The sequence below is a fragment of the Amphibalanus amphitrite genome, unplaced genomic scaffold (genome assembly GCF_019059575.1).
Source record: "Amphibalanus amphitrite isolate SeventyFive unplaced genomic scaffold, NRLGWU_Aamphi_draft 000596F_arrow, whole genome shotgun sequence".
Taxonomy (NCBI): Eukaryota; Metazoa; Arthropoda; class Thecostraca; order Balanomorpha; family Balanidae; genus Amphibalanus; species Amphibalanus amphitrite.
In genome coordinates, this window is record NW_024882090.1 from 188362 (window position 1) to 209047 (window position 20686).

Genomic DNA, 20686 nt, shown 5'->3' on the forward strand with positions numbered 1-20686 from the left:
GAGCATATTACTCAGAAAGGTCTGTAAAAGGGCTATCGAATGCGCTTTTCCGCGGCGCTGTAGCTCTATCGGTTCCCGAGATAGCCGTTGGCAGTTTCCAAAATGTTGAAATAGTGGATATTTGACCTTTGGTAACCTCTGGTGACATGACCTTTGACCTGACCCAAAAAATGACCGAAGTGTTTTCTTCCTTATTTTGGACGTTCTTTCGATTGCCGCTTACCGCGTGTCGCTACGTGGCCCAGGAGCCGAGTTAGAAGAGGGGGGGGGGTGTTCAGACACCCCCCCCCCCCCGGCCCGGCGCGGAATCTCAGAGCACCGGCCCGGCGCGGGTTGTAGATTTTGACTCTACACATCACAATCCACATTGAATCCGGAATAGATAATACCTAATTGTAAGGTCTGATGCTAACCTTTTGAAGACAATCGGATCATCCAGTCATTATCACTCGATCTAATCGGATTCATTATCGCCTATCATTCGGATTCGTTATCGCCTATCCGCTGTGCAGTCGATCCTGCGACCACCGGCCCAGGCAGCTGCCGGCCAGGGACACGGCTGACGTCATCCGCAGCCGCCGCCGCCTCCTCGGCCGCCGCCGCCGCCGCCATCCGCCCAGTCGCCGGTGATCGGTCTTCAGTGAAAGTCACTCCGCTAGAGCCGCGGTCGGTTATCCAGCGTCGAACAGCCCAACCAGCGGCACGGACCGGTGTTTTACAATGCTCAGAGGTGAGTGGCCCGGGGTGGTGCGCGGACCCGACTGACCTGTCTGGCACCGACGGCACGCGACTGGTGACGTCACCGGGCACGTGCCGGTGGAAATAGATTGACGGCGGTATCTGTCGCTCGCACGGGTGGAGGCTGAGTGGTCACGTTTCCGAGCAGTGGGTGGGTACTGTGAGGGAAGATACACGGCTTCAGTTGCCACGTCTTCGGTCGGGCTGGAAGGGACTGTTGGCAGTGTCTCTCAACGCGTATAAATAACGGCAAAGGTAGGTGACGTGTTGTGGTGTGCTAACGTGCTGGAATGATTCTTACCTTATTGTTAATTATCCGTTTACCTACCTTCGGTATATTCAATTGTTCTGAAAAGCTCACTCATCGACTCGGGCTGCACGGTGATTTCAATATTCACGTTGATAATGTTGCGGTACCGATATAATGCGATTTACGTAAGGATGCAAGTATGTATCATGCGGTCAATGGAGGCTAACTATAAGTCAGTTTACAGAATGCGTCTCTCTGGTGTGCGTATATTCATTTGGTAGTCACTAGCCGAAAATGTGTTAGGCAATATTTCGTCCGATTGGTTATTTGCGATCCACTCTGCTTTTAACCCGCGACCGCCTGGGGGGGGTCGGATCCGACCCCCCCCCCCTCCGTTTTTCTTGAATAACTCATGAACCGCTTGAGCTATCAACTTGAAACTTTGCATACCTTCTCCCCCATCAATTTGACGTCTCCCGTGCAATTTTTAAGAAAAAATTTTCAATTTTTTTTTAGATATATCGATTTTAGTGATGTAACTACATGGCGTTTTCAGTCAAAAAGTGGTAAATGTTTAAAAAATCGCCAAAAATCGAGGTTTTAAGCCAATTGCAAATTAAGGACATGAAAAGATGCAGCTCAACGAGTTCTTTAAAATGGCTATCTCGGATTTTCCATAAAACGCGTTTTTCACCCCTAAAAATTCAAAAAACTATATTTTTTGGAAAACAGCTAATAAAATCCAAAATTTGGAGAATTTCCAAAAACCGGAATATATGTTATAGAGCTCTATTAGAACATTAGATGTCCCAAATTTCAACTTTCTATCTTGATTTTTGACCCCCAAATTGTAAAAAATAGCTCCAACATGCATAGGGCATGGTGACGTAATAAACATTTTCGCGAATTAGAGGCACTTCTGAACATCGCATGTGAAAACAAATGGCACCACTAGATTCCTGGGGCAAAGCTCGTCTAGAAAAGTGCATTTTTATGTCAAAAATAAAAAGTTGAAAAATTGACTTTTTTCTTAGCCCTCGTTTAGTTATGTATGGTATAAACGATTTTCTATGCTTTCAATGCACACTTATCACCAGCACAGTGACTTGGGGTCACATATAACCATTACCATCGGATTTGGCGTGAAAAATAAGCCATAAAACATGTGTCGCACGCCCATGTTGCAGAAAGTGAAAACCGTGACCTTTCGTGACCTGACCTGACCTTGACCCGTACTTAGTATGACCCCTATACGCACATGGTACCTTCACTAGGTCTTTGAGGTCATTTGTGGTGAGTTTCGAGCAGTAGCTATCGATTCCGCTGTCCGTAAGCCTAATCATGCAAAACCCCTGAATTTGACCTTTGACCTGACCTTGACCCGAAAGTTGACCTCAATCTTAAAATCTTAAGAGTGCTTTGGGAAGGTCTCGTAGAGACCTTTCGAACGCCGCCTCGCGGGGCTCGATACGACCATTGGTTCTCGAGATAACAGGGGGGGGGGTCGGATCCGACCCCCCCCCCCAGGCTGATGTGGGTACGGAAATAGCCCAGGCGGTGCCGGGTTAAACGCCGTTAAAATTCATTGTGGTCGTATCGAGTCAGAACAATTTATATGCTTCTCTTCACTTCAATTCGTAGGTTTGGTTTGGCACTGCATTGATATAGTCTTACCATAGTGTAATAAACAACGTTATAATAACGTTTATATAATAACGCTAATAACGTTAAATAAAATTGTTCATTACACTATAGTCTTACGTGGCTTATTGTTTTTTTGTTTTGTTTTTTATTGCTTTTAAATGATATTTATGTCCCGTCGGCGCAGCGCTAGAGATTTCATTACGTAATTGAGAGCCGCCATTCAACGTAGACTTGGCAACCGGCTCGAACGGCGGCGGGATCCTGCATCGGATATCGATACAATTTAACTGGTCTGTCTGCTACTGGCTTAATTGATACGAAAGATACATTAGGTTTTAAATATATAGCAATAGGAGTTAACAACCGCTTAGTATTTATATTTAACACAAGCATTTATTTTAGACCTTTGCTACTTGTTTCGCGACGTTGCGTTCTTATATGCTGCTTTAAAATGGACCTATTTTATTTGAAAATATAATGCAGAGGTAACTGCTTCCGTTCCGACCATTCCACATTTTATGCAACAATGATCCCGTTTCGATTTTAAAAATAAGAGCATCTCCCAGGTGAAAACAAATTATGATTCCTCGCCGGCTGAGGCTTCAATGAAGCATGCTCTTAATGGAGCGAATTTGAACGGGGAAGACGACGCTTTCACTTTCTCAGCGTACTGCATGACCTTATTTTGGGCACCGAAGGCATGCCCGTGTCGTTTTTTGTCGGAGCTGGGCGTGCCCGGTCACGCCGACAAGGATAATGCGTTTGTTTGCCGGCTCTGATAAGCGGGTCAAGTTCAGCCACGGGGCAGGGCCGGTCCGCCGCCGGCCGCTGCTGGCCTTCTGAATAACGCATGAGGTCGTCCAGTTCAGGGCTTTTCCCGTACCGAGAGCCCAACTGCCTCGGAGCGCTTAGCTATAGCTTATATATACGGGCACTTCGGCCCCTCCCATGCAGAGACGTGAGGATTGGACACTGGTAGGCCCATTTTGGCATTTTGGCTGTTGACTGGCTGCACAGCTGCACTGCTGCAAGTTGAGCTGCAAGTCAGACTGCAACATGCAGAGAAGCAGTTTTAGACTGCATATGTTGCACGTGTGATTGACTGCTCGGTGGCATTTCTCGCTAAAGCATGCACCTCCTCTAAAAAAAAAAAAAACGTTATACCTGTGTGGTCCGCGTCGCATGTGAGTGTTGCATGATGAGTACATCTAACCTATCGCTGCATAGTAGGCATGGTCACCGTTTATTTGCTGGGGTTCTGTTATATCTATTATCTATATACACTATATTGTAAATCCTGCCTAAACTACATACTATCTGAATCAAATGTGAAAAATATTTGGACATCTTTTTGACTTGACGCGATGGCACTCACTCAGGTAGACCTAAGAGAGAGCGAGAGTGTTTACTAAGATAATTCACTAAGGTAGGTATGTTTTTTTTTTGGTCAGGTAGAAATACCTAATTCAACCTTATGTGTACTTCTAGAAGTTCGTTTCTAAAAAAGCATCTTATATGAACAGTTATAATCTTGTACCTAAATGTCACCACGACAGCGGTACCTAAGTACCTATAATTTCTAAAGTCAGTTCCAGAACTATCCGGCTTTAGCCAGCGCGGGCGACTGGGCAAAGAACCGACCGCATTTTTGCCGTTTTCGACTGCCGTCTCAGGCCCGACAGGATAATACCTAAACCAGTCGGCAATCATCCGACCCACCGTTGTACACTACACCGTTGTATAACCATAGCAGCACAGCCAGGCCAATCCCAGGCACTAAAAGGCACCGTTACCGGAACAGTGATATTTTGGCTCGCTTATTTGAAAGCAATGCCCAAGCCATAGCTATACCACAACGTTTCGTTTAAAACATTTGTTGACACCCGAGAGGAGCTGAGGCGAGCGGCGACTTGTCACTTGTCAGCGCTGTGGCAGTGGACCGATCGGGACATATTCAGGTTCGGTCTTTAGCGTTCGTTGGGTACCTAAATTATGTCAAAATAGACGTTTCTTTTGAAACGTCTTTTTTGTAAATGTTTTCTGAAATTATTGCTATGCAAAGGTTGGGCAACATTGATTTATAATCAAAACGTTTATATCATCGCGACCAATCAAATTTTCATAATTGAACCTTTTCAGGTCAACTATTGAGCATTTGACCTAAGGTCAACGTCATGACGTGACCGAAAGGGTCATGCTGTTTATCAGTCGATTCGTTTTTTTTTTTTGTCTAGGTAGGTAAAGACTAGCCAGTTTCGTCTTCATGGATATGTTCATCTCTTGACTCTTCGTCGGCGGATGCCTGAATGAGATGTCGACCTCATGAGCGTCTCAGCTCTCAAGCCGGTTTGCCCTGTCGACTTAAATCGGGCCGTCTGACCAGTGACCAGCCTCAGCCTGACTGGCGGACCGATTCCAGCAGGGAACCAAATCTGGCAGGGTGCTGTCGGATCGACTTTATCCGATTGTTAGGCCAGCTCCTGACTGTTGGACTCTTGGGACCGGGACCGATTCGGATGCCGGTGGTGGGCTGGCGTCAGCCGGTCACGGTTGACTGCTTTTCATTGGCGTCAGCTGTTGCGTCAGCCGAGAGTTGAGCCAGCCGGTGAGAGAGTTCGAGCCACGCTGATTGGGAGAATGCCTGTCGCTCATATTGGCTGGCACCGAGCATGGTGCACAATGTCACTGTTGGGCACGAACACGAAGAGGTGATAGCTTCGCGAATGTGGCATCAGCTTTGAGCTTTCAACGGCTTTTGCTCCCGTTCGGCCAAGAGACCATTGCCGAGTTTGAGAAATGATAGGACTTTGGGGAGACATTGGTCTGGGCGGCCACTGGTACCTATCTATAGGTACATCCAGGTCTGAACCTGTCACCCTGGACGGGTCACCCAATGCCCTGGCCCCTGGGTAGCCCCGCTAACGGGCAGTGGGCACTAGAGATGTCAATCGGATACCAACTTTTTGGTATACCTACCGATACCAAACCGATACCAACTTGGTAGTGGTATTTCAATCCTAATGTGTTTGGTATTTCAGGGGAGTCGTTTTATGAAAATGATTGGTAGGGCCCAAAACGGCGGACGGCCATTTATGACGTGCTTCCAAAGGTAGGGTAGGTACCCCCCAAATTTGCCTTTCTCATCGGATTTCGGCCACTTATATTTCCGCTTTGAATTTGAAATTTGAAAACTGAATTTAACAATCAAAACTAAAACACAAAAATTCTTGGAAATCTTGGTACTTCTGAACCAATGCACAAAGCGTGCGGCATTTATCGAGGCATTTGTGTCAGAGGACACGCTCGTTTTTTTCCGCGAAGCTCTACCTCGATCAGGGATCGAACGGTTCATAACTGCCCTTTTCATCAAGTGATATCTAACAAAAGATTGGTAGGGCTCACGGAACATTGATAGGGCCCATATAAACATTGGTAGGGCTCGGGCCCTACCATAACCAGACCTATACAAAACGACGTCCCTGTGGTATTTTGTTGGTATTATGAAACATTACTAATGTATAAAAGGCTAAGAAATTGGTTAAAAGTTGGTATTTCCCTCATGTTTCCAAGTTGGTTCGGTTTCGGTATTTTCCCACGGTTTTGGTTGGTATTTGGTTTGGTATCGGTATTCCGATCTTCTGTAGGTACAGGTCTCGCGGGTTTTAAGCGTAGGTTTTGCCTTTCCGGGTATATCTTTTTCGTCTTCAGTTTTGTAGGCTTGAAGATATGACCAATTTATTCGTATAACTCCCTTTCATGATCATGGAAAAAGGTTTGATCGTATGCCGGCTAGTTTCGGAGAAATTAAAAGAAAACCTCAAAATTCGCCGTTTGGGGCATTCTGACCGCGGCTTCCCTGCAGTCGCCTATGACTACAGTGGCGTTACCCGACGAGTAGGACACTGAAACACAGAGGCATGAATGAATCCAGCGCGTGGTGAACGTTGGATAGAGGCGGGACTTGGCAGAGGCTATCACTGCGGCCCGCGCAGGGCGTCCCTGGATGCAGCGGGCGGGCCTTCGGGCCGTGAGGCCAGAGGTCACGACAGCCAGGGTCTGTTTGGCATGAAGGGAGGGGAGGCGCTCGCCTCAGCCAACTCAGCCGGTTTGGTGGTAGTGGTGGTGGTGGTGTGGGGGTGGGCGGCAGGCGAGAGGGGCTAGAACGAACGGGATAAAATAGAATGGAAATGTCGTGCCGTAGTCAAGTTACAATATTTTTTATCTAATAAGCATTTATTGATATTACGAAAGAACCTAGGTACCATATTAAATTGAGAAATATACCTACAGGAAATATTATTTTTCGATGTTACCGTTTACTTTTAATGGAAACCCTACTTCTTATTAGGGGTGATAAAACGAACCCCTCTCCTCGGTTTTTCCTGAATAACTCGCGTAAATAGTGGCGGATAGCAGCGAAGCTTTCAGTGCCGTAATTTATTTTTCTCACCATAAGTAAATTAATACCCATGCGGTCAGGAGTCAGGATAAGTTCAGGCCATCTGCCATGAAAAGTTTACACACCCTGAAAATTTTATGACCCTGACCAAAATGACCTTTGGTCTGTGACCAGTTTTTAGAGCCTATTACAGGCCAGAATGGGCATTCGGCATGCCAGGTCTCATTAACCGTTCGTTTCTAGACTAATGATTAGAAACGTTCCAACATGTGAAATTGTGTTTGGTTCCTTGTGTCTTATTTGGCCGGGACCAGCGCAGGAACTTGGCCGGTGCCTTCCATAGTTGCCGATCTGTGGAGCGCATGGAGCCGATCTAGCCAGGTTCAAAACCACTAGGAATGACATTGCGGCACAGCTAATCTTCAAGGTTTCCGCGCCCCTAGAATATCTGCTGTTTAGCTGCCGGTTTCCGGTCAGATGGCCTAAAGGCGAGGTCACTAGCGATGGAAATGGAAACACGTTGAACAGGCTAGTGAGAAGGATTCACGTTCATTTTAAATCCGTGCATATGTCGCTGAATACCTATACCGACCGCTTTCTAAAAAGGCTAATCTCTCTCTCTCTCTCTCTCTCTCTCTCTCTCTCTCTCTCTCTCTCTCTCTCTCTCTCTCTCTCTCTCTCTCTCTCTCTCTCTCTCTCTCTCTCTCTCTCTCTCTCTCTCTCTCTCTCTCTCTCTCTCTCCCTCTCGCTCTCTCTCTCTCTCCCTCTCGCCCTCTCGCTCTCTCTCTGCCTCTGTTTCTGTCTCTGTCTCTGTCTGTCTCTGTCTCTGTCTCTGTCTCGTCGGGAGGCCAACTCTGGTCATACCATGGAGCACTTCGCATAATCTCCTCTCTCTCTCTCTCTCTCTCTCTCTCTCTCTCTCTCTCTCTCTCTCTCTCTCTCTCTCTCTCTCTCTCTCTCTATCTCTCTTCCTCTCTTCCTCTCTTCCTCTCTTCCTCTCTTTCTCTCTTTCTCTCTTTCTCTCTTTCTCTCTTTCTCTCTTTCTCTCTCGCTCTCTCTCTCTCTCTCTCTCTCTCTCTCTCTCTCTCTCTCTCTCTCTCTCTCTCTCTCTCTCTCTTCTCTTATACCGAAAGCTCCATAAAAGCTCACGACAAAAACTTCTAGGCAGGTCAAGACCCTTCCGACTATTGGGTCATTAAACTGATTTGGAAGGTCAACGTATGACCTATGGTCAACGAATGACCTATGATCTATAAATTGGATATCATCGGCTTCCTCTCGTCACGTGCAACAAGCTCCTTCTTTTCAAGGAGCTCTATTTTGATCAAGCCGATCAACTGTGGGGTCTGATCCATCCCCGCCCAAACGTTAGCGCCTGCGAAAACACCGATATGGGTGCGAGTTATGGCATATTCCAATATAAACAATGTTAGGTATGTTTTGCTTTTTTAGTGGCTCACTTTGATTTTGTTTTAAAAATAACGCAACAAATCAGCATACAGTGATGTTACTTAAACTTTTACGCCTGGGTTTCCTTTGAATAATACTGCAATTTCATTCATGCAACATATTTATTGGCCAGTTTTGTGGAAAAGTTTTGGAAATATAGTGCAGCAGAAAAAAAAAACTTTGTTGTGAAACGACCTCCAGCATCAGCAGGTCACGGTCAACCCTCACCCCGTTGGGGGGAAGGCAATATAGCCCCCCTGTGTATTTTCCTGAATAGCAAGAAAACGGCGGCGCGCAGCTCCGCTAAATTTTCAGTAGCTTGCCGGGGATTAGGGGAAGTTGGGGGAACGCCGAATACTTTTTTTCTGACGCCCGTAGCACGCAAGGTAGACAACATAAGCTATTCTTGTTGGCGTCATTCGAGAGGCCAGTCTTTTGCCTTTCAAACATACCAGGCGCATTTGATGAATTCGCATACCGTTAAGCGCACAAACTAAAAATATCAAAGAAGTGATTTTTTCGGCGTTGCCCCGGACTGCGGGGAAAGCCGAAAATGGGAGAAATGATCTACGGGGAATGCCGACATTGATGTTTTGCCACTTTATCTCAAACTTTATCCAGAATTTATCAAAGCTGACACGCGTTTTAAGAGCTTGAGGACGCTTGGTGCACACTGGAAGTTATAATTGTGTGATATAATAAGAAAATGCCAGGTAAATAATTCCTTATAGGTAACAGGCCGTTGTGTCGGTTGAAAGTGTAATTTGTGTGACTAAAAATTCGCGTTGCTATTCTACAGCAGTAAAGTCCACGTAGCGTGCTTTAACGTGCGTAATTGCACGTTTTCGGCATTACCCCAGCCAGCCATACTTTCATTTGCAGGCCCATAACTTTTCAACGTGCCGTATAAATTTCAAATAGGCAGCACACTTATGCAAAGACATGCTGAAGATTACTTGACCGAATTGGCCAGACAAACGGTAGGTTAATGAGTCAGAAATGCAGCTTCAAAGGCGCATGTAGTACAAGGAACGCGTACCTTGAAAACGCTCTTGGCGCCCTCACAGCCGAAGTATTCCGAATGACGACTCGTAACAAACATGCGATAATTGTAGTCACTTAAGCTTCAGAGCATCACTGACAGGTGGCATCCATGTCTTACGGTTTTCGAAATATCTCGAATTTCGGCTTTGCCCCAACTCCGGCATTGCCCCAACTTCCCCTAATTTGACACCTTCACACAAAACATCAAGTCTAAGGCTACCTTAGGTCAGGAGTTATTGAGGTCAAACTGAGTAGAGTTGCAAAATTTCCCTACCGCACTACCGGCATGCCGGTAATTTTTCACTACCGCAGTTTTTTTCGTGGTATCTGGCATGTCTTGCCGGTAGCATGCCGGTATTTTTGATTTTGCACACAAAAAAATATCAGCATATGATTCAAACTTTGGACACTAAGAGGCTATTGAATTGTAATAACAGCAATCTTAGCCACTGCAAAATACATTTTGTGGTAAAAGTTCCATATGCCGTATTAAAATTACCGCCAAATTACCGGTATGCCGGTAATTTGGCGGTTTTTTTTGCTTGGGGCGTGGTAGCATGCCGGTATCCCAGAAAATTGTTGTGGGGCGGGGCGGTGCCGGTAGCAGCCCATTGGGAAAACTTTGCAACTCTAAAACTGAGGTCATGTTCGAGCAAAAATGAGCAAAAAACATGAAATGTTGAAACGCTCATAAAACCAACAGTTAACAAGCAATAATTTCAAAGCTCTTTATCTGATCGTGTAGAGGAAAGACGGCGCTACAAAACTGCAATCTGGGATTTTCAAACTTTTCAGTTTTTGACCCCCCAAATAAAAAATTGGTCTGTTATAAAATAGCAAAAAACCCAAAAGTTTTTCCGAATTAAAAAAACGGAATCTATATAATAGTCCCTGCTTTCTTCGAGCTTCATAACAAATTGTAGATCGACACGCGTATTTACAAATTGCAACCGAGCTCCGCCGTAGGGTATTTTATTTCCGCCGTAGTGTATTTCACTTGGGGGATTTTCTACCATACATCTGCCTGAGCTTAGGGTAATTACAATTTGTCGGCGACGTTAAAAAATGATGCACCTTTTTTCGCAGTATAGGATATCGCATGTGCATATTTCTGCCTTTTTGGGTGCGCTTTATCGGTTTTTCGTGAGTAACTCGCGTAAAAATCGTCCGATCGCGACGAAACTTTCAATACCCCCGATTTTATCAATTTTACACTTACCCTGAAAATTTCATGACTCTGACCCAAATGACCTTTGACCTGTGACCTATTTCTCGAGACATTGTTTGGCCCGAATCGCGATTCGGCGTATGTCGGCTCGCATTAGCCGCGCGGTTGCAGTCTTCACGTGGTTTCAAGCGTTTAAACATGTGATATGATGCTGGTCCCATGCATTAGGGTGGGTGTCAAGGTCACCTAAAGGTCAGGTCAGCTCAATGACCTTTGATGACCTCGGTTCATTTTTTCGAGTTTTACATGTTTCTAGGCTAGTTTTTGGAGCTGATTTCGAATTTAGCAGCCATTTGAACATTACAGGGGGTGTAACGAAATTATCCGAACACCTTTCTTCCCGCTGTAATTAAAAAGCAAAACAATCTGGTACTTTTTCTTTTAACTGAGCTTGTAGCCACCTTTCATAAAAACAAAGTGGCGAATGTTCTGGAGCATTTCAGCCAATGGATTCTCCAGCACACTGGCTTTGATGCGGACCAACGCCGTCTAAACCTGTGCCTGCGGTTGAGCAAATGAGCAGTGCTTATGGCGGGTGGCTCTTCATACACCTCCTGCTGAACAAGAGCCCACAGGTTTTCGATTGAATTGGGATCGCGACTTTTTCCAAGTCATAAGCGTTAGCCCAGAATGATTGAAGGTTCTATCGGCATCACTTCCCGTTCTTTTAGGGACTTTTAAGTAGCGCGCCGCCCCGCATGAAGACAGCGTGGCTTGAATCAGGCATCAGTGCGCGTTCAGAAACCGTGCCCTCCTATGCCGTCTGGTTGAGCGCCTCCAATCATGCTCCACCAACTTCCCTGGAAAAGCTCCACCCTTGCCTATGGGGCAAAATATTAGGGACAGAAACACAAAACAAGACAGATAAAAACAAAGCAAAATTAACTCATTACCTAATGAAATTCAGGCTGGAGAAAAACATAGGTAATAGGTATCTATGTCAAATTAGAATGAAAGATTAAAATCAACCTGACCAGGCCTTACGGTCTGACCTGGTCCTAACCACCTTACTTCGCCTAACTTAACCCAATTCAACCTAGCCTTCCACAACACCTGCAGAGGTACCTTCCTGGAAAAATGACGCCCAGGGAGGTGACTGTCCAACTTATTGGAATTCGGAATACTACCATGATTGCTTGTCAAAATGTGTGTCATCATGCTCTTGGTTGACAAGTGATGTATAATAAATGTGATATTCAATAATTATTTTATTATTTATTTATTTTTCGGTTCACCCGACAACCACATACAAGTGGGTATATCTCCTGACTGTTGACTGTTGACTGTTGAGTGATCAAAATATTCAAATAATCAGGGTACAATGCTGTGCATAGTACACACTTATCATGTTGTTTTTGTGTAGGCCCTCTGCACATTGTTGTGTGCACTGCTATGTGCACCTTAAAGGAAAAGGGCCACCTTCGTGAAATATGAAGATATCGTTGTTTTTCATTTTGACATTATTATTTTTCATTTTCTTTTTAAAACTGGTGCCAGAAGTGCACAATTCGCGAAAAAGTATTTAAAACTATTTAACATATTGGTACTATGTTGATACTCTCTACGGCACCTACTGTATGATGGCATAGCGATGACGTCACACTCAAGCCAATCAGCGTTCAGAAGACAGACTCGTCGGATTGTGTCAGATAAGCTGATTGGTTAAAGCTGAGCTGGTTGGAGCTGATTGGTAAAAAACCAAAGCCTCGCCGCGGGTGGCTGTATTGTCGGATAAGAACGCATTCCTGGGATAAGAACGCATTCCTGGCGTATTTTCTTTTAAAATTGCCGATAACTACGAATGGAGGCCGAAATCGGCCGTAAGGAGGTAGACAGATATGTTTTCGGACACGGGCTACAAGATGGCTATCTCAGTTTCAATCCCCATGTTAAAGGTGGCCCTTTTCCTTTAAGTAAAAAAGTGACTGGTGGTACATGACAAAAGGTTGCTGCAACTGTGAAGTTCATGCCCTTGGTCTTGCTGGTGCCAAATGCCTATAGCTATAGCAGGATCAGTGAGGGTTGCAGACATGCTACATACATTGTGCATTGAAGATATTGGCACAAAGTTCATCTGTAATTACTATGCTAAACACCTAATGTAAGGAGCGACATAGCCCAGATGATAAAGCTCTCTGGTCAACATCACAAAAATTTATTGACAATACTTTGCAGGTACATATTTACATAATACATTCATCGCAAATACTTTCGATTTGATTCAGAAACTAGTTGCTAGTAAGCTTGCATTTTTGTAAGTACAACAACGACCATATATTAAATCATAAAAAAATCTTCTCATGGCTTTCATCACATACCTTTTTACCAAACAAGTACCTAGCTACCATGCAATGATTATAAAATTTGTCCGCAATCCATCTATATCTCAACTTGACACAATGAATTTGAAAAACCCTGACAAAACCTATAACTGTATATAAGAAGAATAAAATGCTACAAGAATTATGAATTACTGAAGATATTCTCACATGCTGGAATGTTGAAACTCTACTTTTGTCATCCATTTCCACGTTTGATTGAGCCCTCATATAGAACTGTTTTCGTTCTTCAGTCACAAGCTTTCACACAAATCTTGAATTTTTACACATCATCTTGAACCATGCTCCAGTCTTTCCAACAAGGTACTATGTAACATCAAAGCAATTTTGATTTGTTACAACAGCTTCAGATCATGACAGGCTTGAGGTTTGTTACACCATTTCACCATGATTTGCCAGACAAATCTCTACGAAATGTGTATCAATTCCCAAACTAAGTAATTGATCATATCAGTATTTGCAGTTTCCACTCACTGTTTCATAATACTATTCTATGTTTATATAAAGAAACTCAAATAATCCACAAATCGTTATTGAAACACTCCCAATAACAGGACAAGTTCAGAAGCAAACAAACATTGCGCCAGATTTCGTATGAAACGCGCCATCGTCCTGAAGTTTCTACCACAGACGGTAGTTCAACCGCAGCCGTAGTGCGAAAACCCCTGCCCACCTTACCCCACGGCGGAGCTCGGTTGCAATTTGTAAATACGCGATCGACACCTCCTTTTTTGGCCAAGTTGTAGCTTAAAAAACAGTTAAAATTGATGACGTTAATTTTAACTAAATTTTTAGCAATTCTAGACCACGCAGCGCCAAACAAAGACCACCATTAGCCTTCCCGTGACGAGCTGCATCGAACCGATACCCATTTTATGCAAAAATATCAAATCAGAAATTTGACCAAATTTGACCTGACCTTTACCTGACCTTCACCAGAACATAACCTTAACTAGCCCCAAAGGTTGCCTGACCCACATAATCGCATTTGTCATGTAAAATGGACCAGAAAACATGCATCACATAATAGTTATTTTCATATTGTGACCCTCAGTGACCTGACCTCTGCGACCTGATCTGGTATCAGTGACCCCAAATAGCAAAATATGTGTTTGACGAACAATTCATCATCGAAAATTGTCATTCATCGATTTCTTATCGATGAATGACATTCATTTTTCTCGATTTTACAACACATTTCTTGAAATGCGTGTAAACAGTGAAAATTCGACATTTGACCTGTCCTGTGACGTCATCGGTTTGACCGAGGTCAATGAATTTGAGCCAAAAGGTAATTCTTCGTTGGGGCTATCCAACACCGTTTGCTGCTTGTCGCTATGTTGCGTGCTTCTCGAGATCTTCGGGGGGGGGGCAAAATACCCCCCCTTCCCCATGGGACCGATCGGTAGCCTAACGAGGCGCGGGTTAAATGACAGGACTGTTCCCCAGAAATAGCATTACAGACCAGTCGTCTCCCGGCCTCAATGGTAAGCGGCTAAAACTTTGAACGACTACCTATGGATCGGCACGCTGCCGGCTCACTCCGCCCGCTGGCTACGGGTGGCCTTAACCGTCCAATGCCGATTGGCCAACGGCCGAGGTCGTGCGCTGGTCAGCACGCATAGAGGACGGGCCGCAGTACTGCACATTGTGAGTGACCTCTGACCTTTCCCCGTTCCCTGACCGCATGCCGTGTCGCCGGCCCAGACGATAGAAACCGGTTCTAGCCTCTACGCAGGCTGCCACTCTTTTTTTTTTGCGACCCTTCCCTCCCCAATTTACTTATGTGCCGTAGTACGCACTCGCGAGTAACTGGGCGGAGCAAATGGTCACCGCTACAGAGGCGGAACTGGTTGCCCTCCCGCTCGCCGAGCGACCTACCGCTAAAACCCGCGAGACCTGTACCTATACGTAGGTACCTGACATCATTAGTGGGCACCCAACCACCGTAAGCAATGAGCATGATCATTGATCTCGAGGAGCTACTCTCGCCAGATGAAGGTGAACGTTTCGGACTATGATCAGGGGGCTTGAGTAGTGGAGAAGGATTTGTGCATCTTGTAGATGGACCTTGGTCAAGCCGCCACGAAGTCGATCAATGGACAATGACGATAGAGCTACGCCAATCAATCACCATCGTCAGTCGTGGTTTGTGGCGTCATCTGGAATGAATGAAGCCAAGTACCGAGCCCTGTTCAAGTGCTCTGCGGCCACCGCGGCTCCCGCGGCCGGGAGGCGGAGCCTAATTTCGGTTAGGTTGAACACCCTCGCGGCTGCGGCCGCTGCGGCCGGCGACGAGAGTGGCACGTTTGTTTTGAAAGGAGATGCTGATCAAAATTTTGTGCGTAATTGCTTTATAATGGCTTTATTACTTCAATTAGTACCTTTTTGAAGCAATTATTCCTTAACAACATAATAAAATCAACCGAAACAAAGAGCGAAATCCGCAATGTTTTGTCTCACGCGCGCAGTTTATGTCGAAGTTTCCCTGCGGTCGCTCCCGAGCGACCGCGGGAGCCGCAGGAAGAGCTACGCATTACCCAGAATGCTGCTCTCACCTGATTGGCCGCCAGCTAAGCTCCGCCTTTTTGGCCGCGGGAGCCGCGGCGGCCGCAGACACTTGAACAGGGCCCAGTACTCCGTCAGCAGGGTATAGATTGCACTATAGCTACTGATAACTCCCGCTAGGTGGCAGCAGGTCGCAAAGTCAATTTTTCATTCATTCTTTTCAAGGCCGTGGTGGCGCCAGGTGGTGCACGTTCGACTTTCCAACGACTTTTTCTACCAGCTTTCTACCCCGACAAGGTGATTGAATGCTGATTGAATGTGTCATTGGTATTGAATTGAAAATGTGCTTTTCTGTCGTATCATTATATAACCACTATCACTATCATTCGTCTTGACAAAATCAATTTTTAAGTTTATCCCCCCATTTATGATCCAGCCATATATCTATAATCTGTTCAGTTTGCTCCACTTGAAATTACTTCCATGTCATTTTTGGTACCTTAAATAGTTCCAAAATTCTAGCCTGAGATACTGAAAGGTGAAATTGAAATGCTGTTTCCACTTTCCACGAATTGCCCTGGGGCCTGCCCCCCTCCCCCCATCAGCAGGTGGTGGAGATCTGCGGCCTATGGAGTTGGCATTTCGATTTTACCCTCTAGTCTAGCCGCAGGGCATATTTTAACAAATTTTTACTGCATCCCAAAGTTGAGCAGAGGGCACATGCTACGACTAAAGGCACAGGGCAAGGAACAGAGAAGGGCACTGAGGAGGGCAGAAATAGGGCACGGCAGGTTACAGGGCATGGCACAGGACATTTTAGAGGGAAGGCCGGGTACAGGTCAGGGCAGACAGCAGGGCACAGGTCAGGGAATCGGACAGGGCACAGGGCAGGGACGCAGTGGGTCAAATCAGCAGGGGCTACGTCCCAAGGCGAGGGGGCTGCGTCCCGCAGTAAGTGCCTTAAAACATGCCCTGTCTAGCCGACATCCGTTATGAATTTTTCTGTTTACCTCCCAGTAGAAGAAAACCTTACAAGTGTTATAAGAAAAAGTTTGGTTAAATACTTTTCAGGTTTCTTAGTGCCTGTGTGAGGGTCATATTTATCAGTTAGTTTTATGACCATATCCTCATAGCTTTAAAAGGCTTGAGCTGTGAGGGCCTGAAACTTGATAACCATTAATAAGGCAGTTCCTTGGTCTTCTGATGGAGAGGAATGGGCTGCTTTTAGGGAACCTTTTTTGCAGAATATGGTGAACCTTTTGCCTTTCGTAGCCAATGCCTGCCCCCAATGCGAATGTGACCTAAATTTTTGTCTTCAGATGTCAAGTTTTAACACAAGTTGTAACACAGGCCAAGGTAGTTCAAGCAGTAAAACCAGCTAGGTAAAAAAGTTTTTTAACTTACATCCTTACTACTTTTTCTTTAGATTTGAGATGTAAAATGTGAAAGTAGGTTAAGGTTTGCCTGCTGAGAGGATAAATGTGGTGTATTCTCTACAAATAAAACTTTACCCTCAGTTGCATTGTCCTGTCATCTCAAATCATCGCAAATTGAGCAGTAAACCCAAAGTTTGAGTGGACGTGTTCACGGGCCCTGTGTGCGGTCGGACCGCACACAGCCTCCAAGCTCCGCCCACTGCGTCCCTACGTCAGCCTTCCGTCACCGCACACAGCGATCGCTGTGGCCGGTCGGGACTGGCCACAGCGGACCGTCCACCGCACGCAGCCGTGACGTCAGAGCCGCCTACCCATCCCCTACCCCCACGCCTGCTGGACGCACCGCACACACCGCACGCAGCAGTGTGCGGTGCCCGTGAACACCCCTCTGGTCTCAGGATAGACCCATGCCCTCCTGAAATTAAGGAAAGGATCCATGTTGAAATGACAAGCATGTATGGGTAGAAGCAGAGGATGTACAGATTTAGCACATTTGCTATGCTTGTGATGGCAGTGAGTCTGCTGTAACAGTGAACTGATAATTCTACTATGTGAGGCCAGACTCTGACCTCACATAGTAGTTTTTTGCCTTTGCACTGCAGAATTCTTGCCAGATCTGAAATTCTGCCATTTTTCTGACACACTATACCTATTTATAGTCACCGTGACTAATACCTACCTACCATCTGGATCCGCAACACACGCCCACCACATATCTCACTGATGTATTCTGTTCCTACAGGTGCCGTTCAGCAACTGAGGATGCAGTCGCCGTGTCCGTTCCTGCGCATGTTCCCGGCCCGCTACCTGCAGTCGTACGGGGGCCGGCTGGCGGCCACCTACGGAGCCAACTGCCCAGTGCTAGCCCGTCATGTGTCCAGCGCCGCTACCGCTCCCGAGCACGGTAAGTTCACGGTTCGTGTAAATGTGCGTTATAGTTCCCACAGTCATTGTATCCTTTCTTAGCTATCATGTTGTTTTATGACGAAAGGACATTTATTGTTACCGTTTTATTTTAATCACGTCCTATCTATAGTAAGACAAACTCACGGTGCAAACTGCAAAGTAATTTTGTTCGGCTAGATTGCGTACCTGAAACCTTAAACTGGTTGTGTCAGAGGTGCTGACATGCACTCTGCTACACGGGTACATGCATGGTCAGCAGGTCATAGGGTGGGCGCAAGTATGGGTCAGAATGTTTCGTGCTGCACGAGCCTCACGGACTTGTACGGGTGTGGCAGGGTGCGGCCCATGCCACGCTGACTTGCCAAACTCTAACTGCCTATTGTATTTCAACAACAATGCATTTTTATGACTGTGCAGGAATTCATTGCGAAATTTGCCGTAACGGACGTTGCCGATGCCTAGTTAATTTTACCGTTATTATTTTCGATGCTCATTTTACCCAGTTACCCAACCACCTTGCACGATAACACGGCGTCAGTTACTGGCATATGTAATGAGTTGTTTCGTTTCTCTCTGAGTGTTGACATTGACAACGATATACCGCTTCCCTACTCACATACGCTGACCCTCGTAACATAGACAGCAGGACATTAGGTCGTATTTTCATTCAGCCAGTCCTCACCGTCGTACATGTAACTGGTTGTGTATCGTCGTACTGAATATGTTGTTCTTTCTCCACCCTCAGCGGCGGGCGCCATCTCAAAGTGTCCGTTCCTGAAGGACCAGACGGCGGCGGCGGCTCTGAAGGAGACCACTGTGGACGCCTACAGTGACACCATCTCCGTCTCTGAGCGTGAGTAACGCGGCCTCGGCCTGAGAAAACGGTGGAGGAGTGTTCTTCCGCTGCGGACAATTTTCGCTGCTCAGTGGGTGGATGATGATTGTAATGGGAGTTGCCGGGAGAGGAGGAACGATGGCGTGTGGAACTTTGATCGTGTCAGGTTGAGAGTTGGGATATATTGTTTGGAGCTTTGTTGATGGATTTGGGGTTTGGTGGTTTCATTGTGTATCGTGAGTGGGTATGGGCACGAATATGAGTGTATGCGTGCCTCTGCAGCTCCTACGGACATTGACACTGTGATGGATGTGCGACCATGATACACATTATACACTATATACAGGGTGCTAAGTTTGGGTGATGGATGCTTGTTGTATGACACAAAGTATGGCAGAACCACTCTGAGCCTGCCGCGCTGGGTAAGCTGCGTTGAACGGTGCGCTCACTGGATCTAACCTCCTCTCTGACAGCCCGCAAATGCCCGGTGGAGAAGCGCACCGACGCGACCGACCAGGAGAGCCTAGGTCAGGGTTTGGTGATCTCAGTATTTATCCGTCTTTCTAACAGTTGGCAGAGTAGTTACTTGTGTGCTTCATTACTGATCAGTGTAGCTGTTGTGCGCACCTTGCTTTTCAGTGTAGCTAGATTTGTGCCCGGCTTTTCCAGGAAACTCGTGTGTGTGCCTTGACGTCAACCAGTGCACTTTGTGCTCTGTTTTATAGTGATGCATGCACTGCAGTATGCACTGCCTGGAATGACGTTGCGGCTGTGCTACTTATTGCACTGTGTGGAGTGTTTTAGATTGTCATATTTCGAAGACGTTGATTGCTATTTCAAGCGACCCCGACCTAAATTGCAATAATGCACCCTTTTCCAGTTTTCCTATCAGGCTGTAGTTAGTGCGCATGCATTTGTGTGTGTACTCTTGTACTTTATAGTTTTAGGTGGTTCTTCTTCCACGATCTATTCTTATGTTGTGTGAATGACCGGCTAGCTATTGCCCTAACATGTTTCTATAGAATATTTCACGTGGAAGCATCCTAATTTCATTGAAACCTGAGGCTATTCACAACACAAAAATCACATATTTTTGTCGACATTTCAGGCATACAATCGTCTTATTTTTTGTTTCCTCACACTTCCAAGTGCTCGTCTTTTACTTTAAGTGGACATGTCATGCCGTTTCTGAGACGTGGTGCATCTCGCTTGTTCGGCAGCGTTCGACTATGAGGGCTTCTTCCGCGACCAGATCCGCAAGAAGAAGGAGGACCACTCGTACCGCATCTTCAAGAAGGTGGGTCTCGTACCCTTCTTGGATGAATTGAAACCAATGTCATTTGAAACTCTTCGGTTCTTCTGCTTTTGGTTTTCAGCAGACCCATGCATCATTCTTATGTGGGATATGTAAGGATTCCTCCATTGGTCGATTGTGGTACGTCTTCATGCGTGCGTACATATCGTCTCTTCATTTTTTCACTATCCTCTTAACGATTTCTTATCTTTGTCACGCACCACAGAAGTTCAACATTATTTGATTCACGGCTCAATCTATCCAGCACCAATAAAATCTACCTCCCGAGATCCAAGCCCTCTCAGAAATCTGTCCCCTGTTTCCCCCTTCATCGTGCCGTGACATTACTCGACTGGGAACGTAACACTTGTCCCGTGACCCGTGATGTGACCTGTGTCCCTCTGTCGATTCAGGTGCTGCGTAGCGCCGACCAGTTTCCGGCGGCCGCCGAGTTTTCCCGTGGCCGGCGCGATGTGACTGTGTGGTGCAGCAACGACTACCTGGGCATGTCGCGACACCCGGCCGTCATCGGAGCTGTGAGGTGAGAGCTGACCTGACCTGACCCTGACCTCTCCTGACACGACTTAAATTGGTGACATCATGGCAAAGCATACCT

The 20686-nt window shown here is 46.0% G+C and overlaps 1 protein-coding gene across 8 annotated transcripts in view; it reads left to right on the forward strand.

The window, feature by feature from the left end:
• The first annotated feature begins 532 nt into the window (after positions 1-532).
• LOC122394519 (5-aminolevulinate synthase, erythroid-specific, mitochondrial-like) overlaps positions 533-20686 on the forward strand; it is a 34908-nt gene continuing 14754 nt past the window's right edge. The window contains exons 1-6 of one of the 8 annotated variants that reach the window (XM_043391436.1): positions 597-730; positions 17778-17939; positions 18687-18794; positions 19250-19303; positions 19997-20073; positions 20484-20611. In XM_043391436.1, the coding sequence (XP_043247371.1) occupies positions 721-730; positions 17778-17939; positions 18687-18794; positions 19250-19303; positions 19997-20073; positions 20484-20611 (539 nt within the window). In that variant the 5' untranslated portion in view covers positions 597-720. Of the gene's footprint in view, positions 731-847; positions 994-15377; positions 15897-16928; positions 16956-17777; positions 17940-18686; positions 18795-19249; positions 19304-19996; positions 20074-20483; positions 20612-20686 lie in introns of those variants that run through there. The other 7 variants (XM_043391437.1, XM_043391439.1, XM_043391440.1 and 4 more) reach the window with 7 other exon arrangements.